General features: G+C 46.7%; 1 protein-coding gene across 1 annotated transcript in view; it reads right to left on the bottom strand.

Annotated features, from left to right (window-relative positions):
* The window catches only part of MLKL (mixed lineage kinase domain like pseudokinase), a 19304-nt gene that overhangs the window by 2317 nt on the left and 4023 nt on the right, over positions 1–12964 (bottom strand). The window contains exons 4-11 of the mRNA XM_023514093.1: positions 11911–12109; positions 10127–10224; positions 7708–7843; positions 6139–6220; positions 4918–5069; positions 4383–4432; positions 3697–3837; positions 476–560 (exon numbers count right to left, since the gene is read on the bottom strand). Coding sequence (XP_023369861.1) covers positions 476–560; positions 3697–3837; positions 4383–4432; positions 4918–5069; positions 6139–6220; positions 7708–7843; positions 10127–10224; positions 11911–12109 — 943 coding nt within the window. The remainder of the gene's footprint in view (positions 1–475; positions 561–3696; positions 3838–4382; positions 4433–4917; positions 5070–6138; positions 6221–7707; positions 7844–10126; positions 10225–11910; positions 12110–12964) is intronic.

Genomic DNA, 12964 nt, shown 5'->3' with positions numbered 1-12964 from the left:
TGCCTCAGCCTCCCAAGTAGCTGGGACCACAGGCGCCCGCCACAACGCCTGGCTATTTTTTGGTTGCAGCCGTCGTTGTTTGGCGGACCCGGGCTAGATTCGAACTCGCCACCTTGGGTGTACATGGCTGGCACCTTAGCCACTTGAGCCACAGGCGCTGAGCCAATTTTTCTGTTCTTAGTAGAGACGAGGTCTTGCTCTTACTCAGGTTGGGGTTCAGTTTTTTTTTATTTTTTTCTCTCCTTTTCCTTTGAGACAGAGTCTCACTATGTCACCCTCGGTAGAGTGCCGTGGCGTCACAGCTCACTGCAACCTCAAACTCTTGGGCTTAAGTGATTCTCTTGCCTCAGCCTCCCAAGTAGCTGGGACAACAGGTGCCTGCCATAATGCCCGGCTATTTTTTGGTTGCAGTTGTCATTGTTGTTTGGCAGCCTTGGCTGGGTTCGAATCTGCCAGTTCCGGTGTATGTGGCTGGTGCCCTAGCCGCTGAGCTACAGGTGCTGAGCCTGGGGTTTGGTTTTGATACTCTCCAGTAATGGTAGACAGTTTCTTTAGGATTTCTGTGGATGAAAAAACAGAAATTTAGGTAAAAGAAGGGAGGTAAGAGCTAAGCTAAAAACATAAAGATATTTCTGACTACACAATAGAGTGGAAACTGCATCCTCCTCAGTCTGACTGGTGTCGAACTAGTCAATTACCATTTGCACTTATGCCTTTGTGATAAGAAGTTCTACTTGATTTACCTTTAAAACTTCACAGGAGGGGCAAACTTACATCATAGTGTGAATTAGTCTCTGGTATTATGTTCTCTAATACCAAGAGGACATTGGGGTGCAAGGGAGCCTAGTACAAGAGGGAAGAAGAAGACAAAAGTGTTGAAGGAGACAAACCCCAAGGGCCAATTCCTCAGGAAGCTTCGAGCAAGTGGCAATGTTCTATTTCTTAATGAAGTGTGGCTATGTGGTATTCTTTTATTTTGCTATTTTAACTGCACATATATATTTTATGTACTGCGGTAGTATCATCCATATCATGATAAAGATAAGAAAAAAATAATTTTGGGTGACACATTCCACTCCTGCCACTGCGTGTCAGGCCCTGGGACTGGCCAGGTCTTGGGCCCAGCTTAACTAGGTTCTAGACGCAGACCGCTAAGCTACTTTGCTCAGGTCTCTTAGGTGCCTTAGCAGGAGAGAGAGAGAGAGAGTCTTTGAGGGAGGCAGTCTTCTTAGAAAGATAGATCTTAGTCTTTAGCAGAGCTTGGTAATCTTCAGGAGAGAGATGCCATGTTCTGCAGGCAGGAGAGGAGACAGAGTCACAGTAAGCAGGTCCGTGATAGAATGCACATGCCCTCCAACTGCCTTCTCCTGCAGCCTAATATAAGGCTGATCTCGTGCCGCTCAACACCACAGGTGTAGAGACTGCCAATTCACCAATGCTCTCATCTCACGAGCTCTCATGCTTGTTAGGAGAGCTAAATCCCTCTCCATGCCCTTTTCACCAAGGAGTTCCATTATTGAGCTATACAGGTATTTCTTAGAACTCTCACTCCTCCTAGCCATATGCTATGCGGGCTACTGTATTTGGGTCTTTTGAGCTTTGTCACAACTTCAGGGGAATCGCTTCTCCAATCCAGGGATGCTGCATGTGAACTCTCTCTTTTGTCTGGACTTTGTGGAACGTCTGGGAGATTTGGAACTAGAGTAGGGGAGGGAGTTACTCCCAGGGAGGGAGACACTGGGGAATGAAGCTTCAGAGAAGCAGCTGATGACATAACGAGATAAAAATCTGAGTCAAGGAAATAAACCAAGGATCTTGAAAAAAGGAGAGAAGGAAGGAAAGAAAGAAGATAGGGAGGGAGGGAAAGAAGAAGAAACAAAAATAATAAGAAAGAAAGAAAGAGAGAGCCTGGTGTTGTGGTACATACTTGTCATCCTACTGTGTTTTCCCGAAAATACCCCCAAAATAAGCCCTAGCAGGATTTCTATGCATTTGTTAAATATAAGCCCTACCCCGATAATAAGACCTAGTAATGGGTGTGGCTATGTGGTGTATCTGCATAGCCACACCATGCATCTTGGCGCAGTGGTAAGGAAGACTGGAATACCTTAAAAATAAGACATCCCGGCTTGGCGCCTGTGGCTCAAGTGGCTAAGGCGCCAGCCACGTACACCCAAGGTGGCGGGTTCGAATCCAGCCCGGGCCTGCCAAACAACAATGACAGCTGCAACCAAAAAATAGCTGGGTATTGTGGCAGGTGCCTGTGGTCCCAGCTACTTGGGAGGCTGAGGCAGGAGACTCACTTGAGCCCAGAAGTTGGAGGTTGCCGTGAGCTGTGATGCCACAGCACTCTACCCAGGGGGACAGCTTGAGGTTCCTGTCTTAGAAAAAAAAAAAAGACATTCCCTGAAAGTAAGCCCTAGGTCTTCTTGAGAAAAAATAAATATAAGGCAGTGTCTTATTTTCGGGGAAACATGGTAGCTACGTGGGAGGCTGAAGCAAGTGGATCACAGCAATTCAAGACTGCAGAGTGCTCTGTGAATGGACATTGCACTCCAGCCTGAGTAACATAGAAAGATCCCCTCTCTCTCTTTTGAGACACAGTTTACTTTGTTGCCCTCAGGAGAGTGCTGTGGCATTATAGCTTACAGCAACCTCAAACTCTTGGGCTCAAGAGATCCTCTTTCCTCAGCCTCCCAAGTAGTTGGGACTCTAGGCACCTGCCACAATGCCCAGCTAGTCCTTCTATTTTTAGGAGAGATGGGGTCTCACTCTTCCTCGGGAGGGTCTCCAACTCATGAGCTCAAGGGATCCACCTACCTCAGTGTTCCAGAGTGCTAGGATTACAGGCAGGAGCCAATGCCCTCAGGTAAATAATTTTTAAAAAGAAAGAAAAATATGGACAAAAAGAAAGGAAGGAAATAGGCTGGAGAAAAATAATTTGCCTTTCCAAACCACTTTAGATTAAGCAATGCCCTTAGGGCAGAGTTTCGGAAGCCCTGCATTATTGACATTTGGGTTGGATATTCCTGTTGTGAAAGGCAGTGTTATGCTTTGTACCATCAGGATGCTGAGTGCCATCCCTGTCCTTTATTACTAGATGCCAGTAGCGTGCCTCATCCTATCTTTCCAGATTTGTGACAACCAAAAATATCTTCAGACATGACCAATGTCCCTTGGAGGGTAAAATCACTTTGATACAAACTATTGCTTTGGAGCTTGAGAAAAGGAAATATTTCTTTCTGTCTCACTATGCCACCCTGGGTAGAGGGCCATAGCATCACAGCTCACAGCAACCTCCAACTCCTGGACTCAAGTGATTCTCCTGCCTCCACCTCCCAAGTAGCTGGGACTACAGGTGCCTGCCACAATGCCTGGCTATTTTTTTGGTTGCAGCCGTCATTGTTGTTTGGTGGGCCCAGGGCTGGATTTGAACCCACCAGCTCAGGTGTATGTGGCTGGCGCCTTAGCCGCTTGAGCCATATGTGATTCTCTTGCCTCAGCCTCCCAAGTAGCTGGGACTACAAGCACCTGCCATGACACCTGGCTATTTTTTGGTTATACTTGTTATTGTTGTTTGGCAGGCCCAGGCTGGATTTGAACCCACCAGCTCCAGTGTATGTGGCTGGCACCCTAGGCACTGAGCTACAGGTGCCAAGCCAAGGTTCATGCTTTTTATGCCAGAAGAAACCTTACCATCCATGGAGGGCCGCTCAGAAGGCTCATAGGCCCTGCACTTGTCAATGATCTCCTGCAGCACTAGAGGGCAGTCTTCACCCAATGGCTCCTGCTTCCGGTCCTCAACCACTAACTGGCGGATCTTCTTAAAATCATGTCCTGGCATGGAAATAACAGGATGGTAGCTTTAAAAATTCATCTGGGGGCTCGGCGCCTATAGCTCAACCGGCTAAGGCGCCAGCCACGTACACCTAAGGTGGCGGGTTCGAATCCCCAGCCCGGACCCGCCAAACAACAATGACGGCTGCAACCAAAAAATAGCCGGGCGTTGTGGCGGGCGCCTGTGGTCCTAGCTACTTGGGAGGCGGAGGCAGGAGACTCGCTTGAGCCCAGGAGTTGGAGGTTGCTGTGAGCTGTAATGCCACGGCACTCTACCCAGGGGGACAGCTTGAGGCTCTGTCTCAAAAAAAAAAAAAAAAACAAACAAACAAAAAAAATTCATCTGGGACTTGCACATCTGTCTGGATGCCGATGGCCGACATCAGACCCAGGGACTTTAAGTATGGAAACGAGAGTTTCCACTGATCCCATGGACCAGCCCAAGCAGTTTCCAGATTGGAAAACTCAATGCCTAGGGAATTTCTAAATTTATCGGAAGAGGACCCAATCCCAGCACCCGCTGAATCAGCCTTCACATTCTTCACCTTCAAATGGAATCTTTCCAGTGACGATTTCCCAGAGGACGATTCCAAAGCTAAAAAAAAAAAACAAAACAAGAAACTAAACAACCATAACAGTTTTTCCTTTTCCCCTGCCCCACACCATTTCCAGAAAACTCAGTGTATTTTCTGATGCCACTCAAATTCTTTTTTTCTTTTTTGAGACAGAGTCTCACTACGTTGCCCTCAGTAGAGTACCGTGGTATCACAGCTCACAGCAACCTCCAACTCTTGGGCTTAAGCAATTCTCTTGCCTCAGCCTCCCAAGACTACAGGCACCTGCAACAATGCCTGGCTGTTTTTTGTTGCAGTTGTCATTGCTGTTTAGCTGGTTAGCCTGGGCTGGGTTCGAACCCGCCACCCTCGGTGTACGTGGCTGGCGCTGTAACCACTGTGTTATGGGCGCTTTGCCACTCAAATTCATTCAACAAAGTTAAGATGGTCCCTGGAGGAAGAATTTGACATGGGCTTGCCTATATTGCTCATCTGAGTTAGAATCTGCAAAAGAACATTAACCTACCTGTATATTTCAACTTGTACATCGTATTTACAAAAAAGATTTTCTAGCCTCTGAGGTGAGAAATATGCCTCTGAATTGACTCTCTTTCGCTCTTTTCTCTTAGTTTTCTGACTGATAGAAGTCTTTGTTTTCGTGAATGCAAATCCTGCAAGCTAGATAAAGAGGTGACTTAGAGACAAAAAGTAACAGCGAGATGTTGGGTGGGAGGGGTTGGTGCTCCAATTGCCAGAGAATTGACTTTTTCCCTTATAGATTTATTTCCAATACTGCCTTCCATTTGTGTGGCTACTCTATTGGTTAACATTATGGGTTCACCTTGTTATAGTTCAGTCACCAAAAGAAACACAAAGAAAGATTTCTCCTCTATAAAATGGGTAGTGAGGATTACTTGGGATAATGTTTTTTTTTTTTTTTTTTTTTTTTTTTAGACAGAGCCTCAAGCTGTCCCCCTGGGTAGAGTGCCATGGCATCACAGCTCACAGCAACCTCCAACTCCTGGGCTCAAGCGAGTCTCCTGCCTCAGCCTCCCAAGTAGCTGGGACCACAGGCGCCTGCCACAACGCCTGGCTTTTTTGGTCGCAGCCGTCATTGTTGTTTGGCAGGTCCGGGCTGGGGATTCGAACCCGCCACCTTAGGTGTACGTGGCTGGCACCTTAGCTGGTTGAGCTATAGGTGCCGAGCTGAGATAATGGTTATTAAGCCCTTGAAAGACTTGGTAAGTTGCAGTGGTTGCTAGTATTACTGTGTTAGACACAGGGGTTCTCAGTCAAAGACTGAGCTCTGAGGGTGCAGAGGGGTTCATGCAGGGAGCCACCATGTGGCTAGCTTTCTCCTAGAAACAGATGAAAAAATGACATGGAGGACGGGCATGGTGGCTTATGCCTGTAATCCCAGCACTCAGGAGGCTAAGGCAGGCAGATGGCCCGAGCTGAGGAGTTCAAGACTAGCCTGAGCTAGAATGAGACCCCTGTCTCTAAAAACAGCTGGGCGTTGTGGCCGGTGCCTGCAGTCCCAGCTACTTGGGAGGCTGAAGCAAGAGAATCGCTTGAGCCCAAGAGTTTGAGGTTGCTGTGAGCTATGACTCTGTCTCAAAAGAATAAATAAAATTAAAATTGAGGTGAGAAAGAAACAGGCATAGCCTTTCTGAGGCACTTGTTTCCCTCTCCCAACACCAAACAGTCATGCAGGTTTGACCCAAAGAACACCCTGAAAGGTACTCACTTTCACTTGGTAGCGTCCAGTTACCAGGAAGTTCTCGCTGGTGATGTTTTCATGGAGTTTAGGAACCTCCGAATGGTGTAGGCTGACACAACCAAAGACAGGGCATTAATGACCTTGGCCCAGACTATCTTGGGAGGCTTCACAGTCATGACTGGGATAATGAGGCTGCTCAGTGCCATGCTTTCCTCACGGGTGGCCGCCCATGGACAGCGGGGCAAAGGCCAGGGTTGACAGTTGTGCTCTGGGAGTATACAGCAGAGCTAAGATGTGTTGCACAAGTGGGTCCTTTTTAGAAACTAACTCTTCTCCCTCTCCCTCTCCTCTGTCCTTTCTTACAGGGTTTGTTGCCTGGGCTAGAGTACTGTGGCATCATTACAGCTACTGCAACCGCCAACTCTTGGGCTCAAGTGATCCTCCTGCCCCAGCCTCCCAAGTAGCTGGGACTATAGGCACCTGCTACAATCCCTGGATAAGTTTTTCCGTTTTCCGACAGGTCCCACTGTTCAGAGCAGTCTTGAACTCCTGACCTCAGGCAATCCTTCTGCCTTAGCATCCCAGAGAGTTAAGATTACGGGCACTTGCCTTTAAAAACTTCCTTTAGATTTTTTATAGTGAGTCGATTTAAAAGAAAATGTTGAGTAAATAACACTGTTGGTATTGTGGATATGGTGAAAACCCTGCAGGTGATTTGGGAGTTAGTTTTAAATCCTCCTGCCTTAGGAGGAGTTAGTTTTAAGAAAGGTCCTTTAGGACCCCTAGATTCTGCATGAGAGTAAAGTTGCCAAATAAAATACAGTATACTCTGTTAAATCTCAGTTTCAGATAAATAATGAATACTGTTTTTTAGTGTATGTCCCCAAATTGCATGAAACATAGTTATACCAAAAAAAAATTGCTTATCTGAAATTAGTGTATATCTTATGGAATAGTTAGGATATAGTTATCCTAAAAAATTATTCGTTACCTATCTAAAATCCAAATTTTACTGGCTATGTTATATATATATAGAGAGAGAGAGAGAGACAGAGTCTCATTATGTCACCCTTAGTAGAGTGCCGTGATGTCACAGCTCACAGCAACCTCACACTCTTGGGCTTAAGCAATTCTTTTGCCTCAGCCTCCCGAGTAGCTGGGACTACAGGCACCTGCCACAATGCCTGGCTGTTTTTTGGTGGCAGTTGTCATTGTTGTTTAGCAGGCCCAGGCCAGGCTCGAACCTGCCAGCCTCGGTGTATGTGGCTGGCACCCTACCCACTGAGCTACGGGCACTGCCGGCTATGTTATATGTTTATTTGTTAAATCTGGCTGCTCTAAGATTAGGGCCTGTCCAGCTCTACAAGAAAGAATGAGGTGGACACTAAATTCAACCTTTAATTCTATAAGCTCTTGCTCACTAGTTAAACCTCCTTCCCCCCCTCTTATCTGTGATCAGAGTAAAAAGTAGAAAGTAGAACATTGTATGGAAGGGAGGCTGCCTGGGGCTCCTGGCCTATTCTCTCTTAACCTCTGGGATTATCAGTAGTGTACAGATTCACCCAGCCCTTCAGTGCCCTTTACCCCGTCTGGTACCTGTATAAGCCCATGGCTGCCTCCTGGACTAGCAAGATACGCACAGCGAACTCAAGGTTCTTTTCTTCATCCAACAGTTCCCTCAGGGTCCCAAGTTCACAGTACTCCATGACGAGGGAGAATTGAGGAGGAGCCACTGAAGGAAGGAGCCAGACACCATGAAGACCCAGCCCCACCCAGAGCTCCTACTGTCTGCAGCCCCCCTCTCCTCCTGTGCAGAGATAGACTTGGGTCTGCTGTGAGTCTCATTCTCCTCCAACACCAACCCACATAGTTTGCTCCTTGATCTCCTGGAAAGGCTCAAATACCCCTAGAATGTCCATCATCTTCTACATAGTGTTTGGCTTTTTTCTTTTTTTGTCTCAAGCTGTCACCCTGGGTAGAGTGCCGTGCTGTCATAGCTCACAGCAACCTCAAACCCTTGGACTCAAGTGATTCTCTTGCTTCAGCCTCCCAAGTAGCCGGGACTACAGGCACCAGCCACAATGCCCATCTATTTTTTTGTTGCAGTTGTCATTGTTGTTTTAGCTGGTCTGGGCTGGGTTTGAACCTGCCGGCTTCAGCGTACGTGGCCAGCACCCTGCCCACTGAGCCATGGGCACCGCCAGTGTGTCTGGCATGTTTTAATTCTACATTTGTCTGAGTAGTTGTTTGGGTAATGTCTTCCCCACTCAACGATAAGATCCAAGAGGGCAGGAAATGTGTCTACTATGTTCACAAGGAATAAATGGTGCACAGGTGGCAGGGCTGGTGAGGGGAACTCAGACAAGAAGTCGAGTTTCAGGCAAGGCACACAAGCTTACGCCCATAATCCCAGCACTCTGGAAGGCTGAGGCAGGTGGATCGCGCCTGAGCTCAGGAGTTTGAGACCAGCCTGAGCAAGAGTTAGACCCGGTCTCTAAAAATAGCCAGGCATTATGGCGGGCACCTGTAGTCCTAGCTACTTGCCAGGCTGAGGCAAGAGGATGGCTTGAGCCCAAGTGTGAGGTTGTTATGAGGTACTCTACTGAGGGCAACAAAGTGACACTGCAAAAAAAATAATAAAAAGAAAAAGAAATAAAGTGATTAGCCCAGCACAGTGGATCAAGAATTAATCACAGCACTTGAGGAGAATGAGGCAGGGAAATCACTTGACCCCAAGAGTTCAAGACTAGCCGGGATAACACAGTGAAACCTTATCCCTGTAAAAAATGTTATTCAAATATAATGGTACATGCCTATAATCCCAGCCACTCAGAAGGTTGAGGCAAGAGGACTGAAGCCCAGGAGTTGGAGGTTGCTGAGCTATGATGCCACAGCACTCTACCAGGGGCAAGAAAGTGAGACTCTATCTTTAAAAAATAAAAAAAGAGGGCGGCGCCTGTGGCTCAGGAAGTAGGACTCCCACCCCATATACTGGGAGGGGAAAAATAAAAAATAAAAAATAAGAAAGAAAGAAGAAGTCAAGTTTTAGTTCATGGATCTGAAATGCAAAACCGATACACAATGAGTGTGAGTCAGCCACCTCAGCGGTCACCCAGAGAATACATCTCACTGAAAGCTTGCCTGTAGACTGGGATTCTAAGCTCTGAAATCAGGTTGTCCTAAGTCTGTGGAGAAACTTCCAGAGCGGATAAGATGGGAGTTGCTCTGTCCTCTCTGTACGTAAGAGTAGCAGGAGAGGTCATGCTGCAAGAGAAAATGTAGCCACATTAAAAAGTAAAAATAAAGAACCTGACACACCAGGATCTTGGTAAAAGGGCAACTTGTTTTTGATTTTAGATTTGGTCTCCACTAGGGGTGTAGGTGACTAAGGGTGTTTTCCTGGTTTGGGTCAGGTGGTTTATATTTTATTTTATTTTATTTTTAGGATAGAGTCTCATTTTGTCATCCTGGGTCAAGTTCCATGACATCATTACAACTTATAGCAACCTCAACCTCTTGGGCTTGAGCAATGCTATTGCTTCAGCCTCCCAAGTAGCTGGGACTACAAGGCCATTTAACACCCAGCTAGCTTTTCTATTTTTAGTAAATGTGGGGTCTCACTCTTGCTCAGGCTGGTCTCGAACTCCTGAGCTCAAACCATCTGCCTGCTTCCCAGAGTGCTAGGATTACAGGTGAGCCACTGCACCCGGGCAGTATAATGTTTTGTAGCAACAAAATGCACCTCTCATCCATGCTGGCACCTGAACACACACCCTTGTGGACTGAAAGAAGTGGCCACATTAGTGCAAAATAACCCTCAGGCTTCAGCCCTGCTTTCCTGAAAGAAGATGGAAACATGCATCTTAGGATGCAAAAAAAAAAAGAACATTGCTAATAATCACAGTGTGTAGACTCCACCTTTTCTGCGGCTCTTTAAAAAAATGCAACACACTAAAACACAGAAGGTATATTCCAGGTCCTCCAAACCTTTCTCCGCCCCAGGAGCACCTCTTACTTGTTTCATCAATGCAAATCCCAAATATGTGCAGGACATTGGGAGAAGTAAATTTCTTCATGGTTTCAATCTCATCCTTGAAATAACTCCTCACTAGTCTACGAGAATAAAAGAGGAAATTCAGATTTAAGAAGTGGAAGATTCCTTAGAGAATATTTAGTGTAGTGGCCCTGTGTATATGGGGGGGGGAGATTGTCAGCATCTCCTGGGGAGGAAAATTAGTGTGGTGACATCCTTGACTACTGATGGCAGCATGTGGACCCCTCAGATGTACATGGCAGCAGAATTAGTCCCTAAGGGTCTGTGAGATAGTAAAGGTGCTTGCTAATACCTGTTCATACAGCCTCATAGACTTAGTTGTTTTTTGTTTTTTTTTTTTTTTGAGACAGAATCTGTCGCCATGGGTAGAGTGCCGTGGCATCTTAGCTCATAGCAACCTCAAACTCTTGGGCTCAAAAGATCCTCTTGTCTCAGCCTCCCAAGTAGCTGGGACTACAGATGCCTGCCACAAGGCCTGACAATTTATTTATTTAATTTTTTTGCAGTTTTTGGCGGGGGCTGATTTTGAACCTGCCACCTCCAGCATATGGGGCAGGTGCCCTACTCCTTTGAGCCACAGGTGCCGCCCCGGCCTGACTATTTTAGAGACGGGGGTCTCACTCTTGCTCAGGCTGGTCTCGAACTCCTGAGCTGAAGCAATCCACCCACCTTGGCCTCCCAGAGAGCTAGGATTATAGACGTGAGCTACCGCACCCAGCTAAGGTAGTAATAATTTTATAACGAGAAGGATAAAACAAGTTAGAAAGCTGGGCAACACCAAGAGTAGGTGGAGATGTGTGGTACAGGGGCCCTTTTGCACTGCCGGTGGAAGTGTAGGCATTTAGAGGAGCTGCCTGGTATTTCTTAGTTAATTTAATACATACATACTATATGTATGATCCATATTCTCTCCTGGCGCTATATCCCAAAGAATTCTCATATAGATCCATAAAGGGAGATCTATGCAGCATTATTTTTAGTAGGGGAAAGTTGGAAGCAGACTGAGTTCCATTGCTGGAAATAGACCAGATTCCATTGTTGGAAAAATAGGCCAAATGTGGATCTACACCATGGATGGCAAACAGTAGGAAAAGATTCCAGGTATAGAATGTGTCCCGTGATGCTGAGTGAAAAGAGTAAGGAAAGTGGGCAAAGGGTACATCACATGACTAGTTATGAAAATTAAAAAAGCATGACCCCATTTTACAAGAAGATGTGCAAACAAAGCCTGCTAGAATTATTGTCTGTGGACTGATAGAGAACAAACTTTTATTTTATTTATTAATTTTTTTTTTAGAGATAGAGTCTCACTTTGTCACCCTCAGTAGAGTGCTGTGGCGTCACAGCAATCTCCAGCTCCTGGGCTTAGGCGATTCTCTTGCTTCAGCCTCCTGAGTAGCTGGGACTACAGGTACCCACCACAATGCCCAGCTCTTTTTTTTGCAGTTTGGCCAGGGCCAGGTTCGAACTCACCACCCTCTGTATATAGGGCCGGTGCCCTACTCACTGAGGGCGCCACCCAAGGAACAAACTTTTAAAAATACATAAATACATGGATAAAGGACAGAAGACTTTAAAATCAAGGCATCAAGACTATGCTTTTTAATAGCAGAAGGCAGGTGATTTAACCCTTTGAGGCCCAGGTTTCCCCACCTGAAAATGGTGACAATACGCCTCTCCCCTTGGGGGGTGATAGTAACTATTGATCTATATGGATATGGAGAGAACCATATAAAATGACTCACCCAATGCTTCCGACCTGGGTATTGTTGAATACTTCTATGGACACTTGAGATTTGCGATATTCTCCTTTATAAAGTGTGCTGAATTCACTTCTCTTGATCGGGATCCATGGGGCGCCTGAAAGCTCCTCTTTCTTAATCTCCTTGATTGGATATCCTGGGATCTTGGGCAAGGGTAAGTAAGGTCGTAAATCTGACCTTACTTCCATGACAAAAGAAGATAAAGAGTAAATGAGCTGAGGACAGGGTCCTCAGGGAAGTTTGCATTTTGGTGATCCTCAGTGGGAAGCTCTTCACCATGAGCCAGAGCTGGCCCTGGCTGGAGCTTGTGGTTGACTCAAACCAGGAAGAGGTTCCGATGCCTCTGAGTTGACTGCATAGTTAACAGACACTGTGTCCTGCACATCTTCCCCCTCCTCTCCGAAGCCTGCCCATCTCTCCAGCCTTAACCCCCATCTAGACCCTTCTCTCTCCTCCTGGCACTTGAGCCCTAGCATCTGGCCTAGTCATTTCAGATCTCATAGTTAGGGACAAAGTCCAAGTTCAGTAACTTCCCTGCTGTTGTATGTTCACTGTCTGTCTTTCCTCTCCCCTCCTCCAACTATGGGCAGGAGCTTCTGGAAGCCAGTGTCTTTCTCTATGTTGGTCATAGCTCCCCCTGTGCACAGCCTCTGGCTTAAAGCAGATATAGTTTTGGCTCAGCGTCCATAGCTCAGCAGTTAGGGTGCCAGCCACATTCGCCCAGGCTGGTGGGTTCGAACCTGGCCTGGGCCTGCTAAACAACGACAACTACAAAAAAAAAAAAGCAGGGCATTGTGGTGGGCACCTGTTGTCCCAGCCAATTGGGAGGCTGAGGCAAGAGAATCTCTTAAGCTCAAGACTTTGAGGTTGGCTCGGCGCCTGTGGCTCAAGCGGCTAAGGCGCCAGCCACATACACCTAAGGTGGAGGGTTTGAATTCAGCCCAGGCCCACCAAACAACAATAATGTCTGCAACCAAAAAATAACCGGGTGTTGTGGTGGGGTTGGAGGTTGCTGTGAGCAGTGAAGCCACGGCAC

The sequence above is a fragment of the Otolemur garnettii genome, unplaced genomic scaffold (genome assembly GCF_000181295.1).
Source record: "Otolemur garnettii isolate 467f Iridium unplaced genomic scaffold, OtoGar3 scaffold00047, whole genome shotgun sequence".
Lineage (NCBI taxonomy): Eukaryota > Metazoa > Chordata > Mammalia > Primates > Galagidae > Otolemur > Otolemur garnettii.
This window is presented reverse-complemented; position numbering and strand designations above follow the sequence as displayed.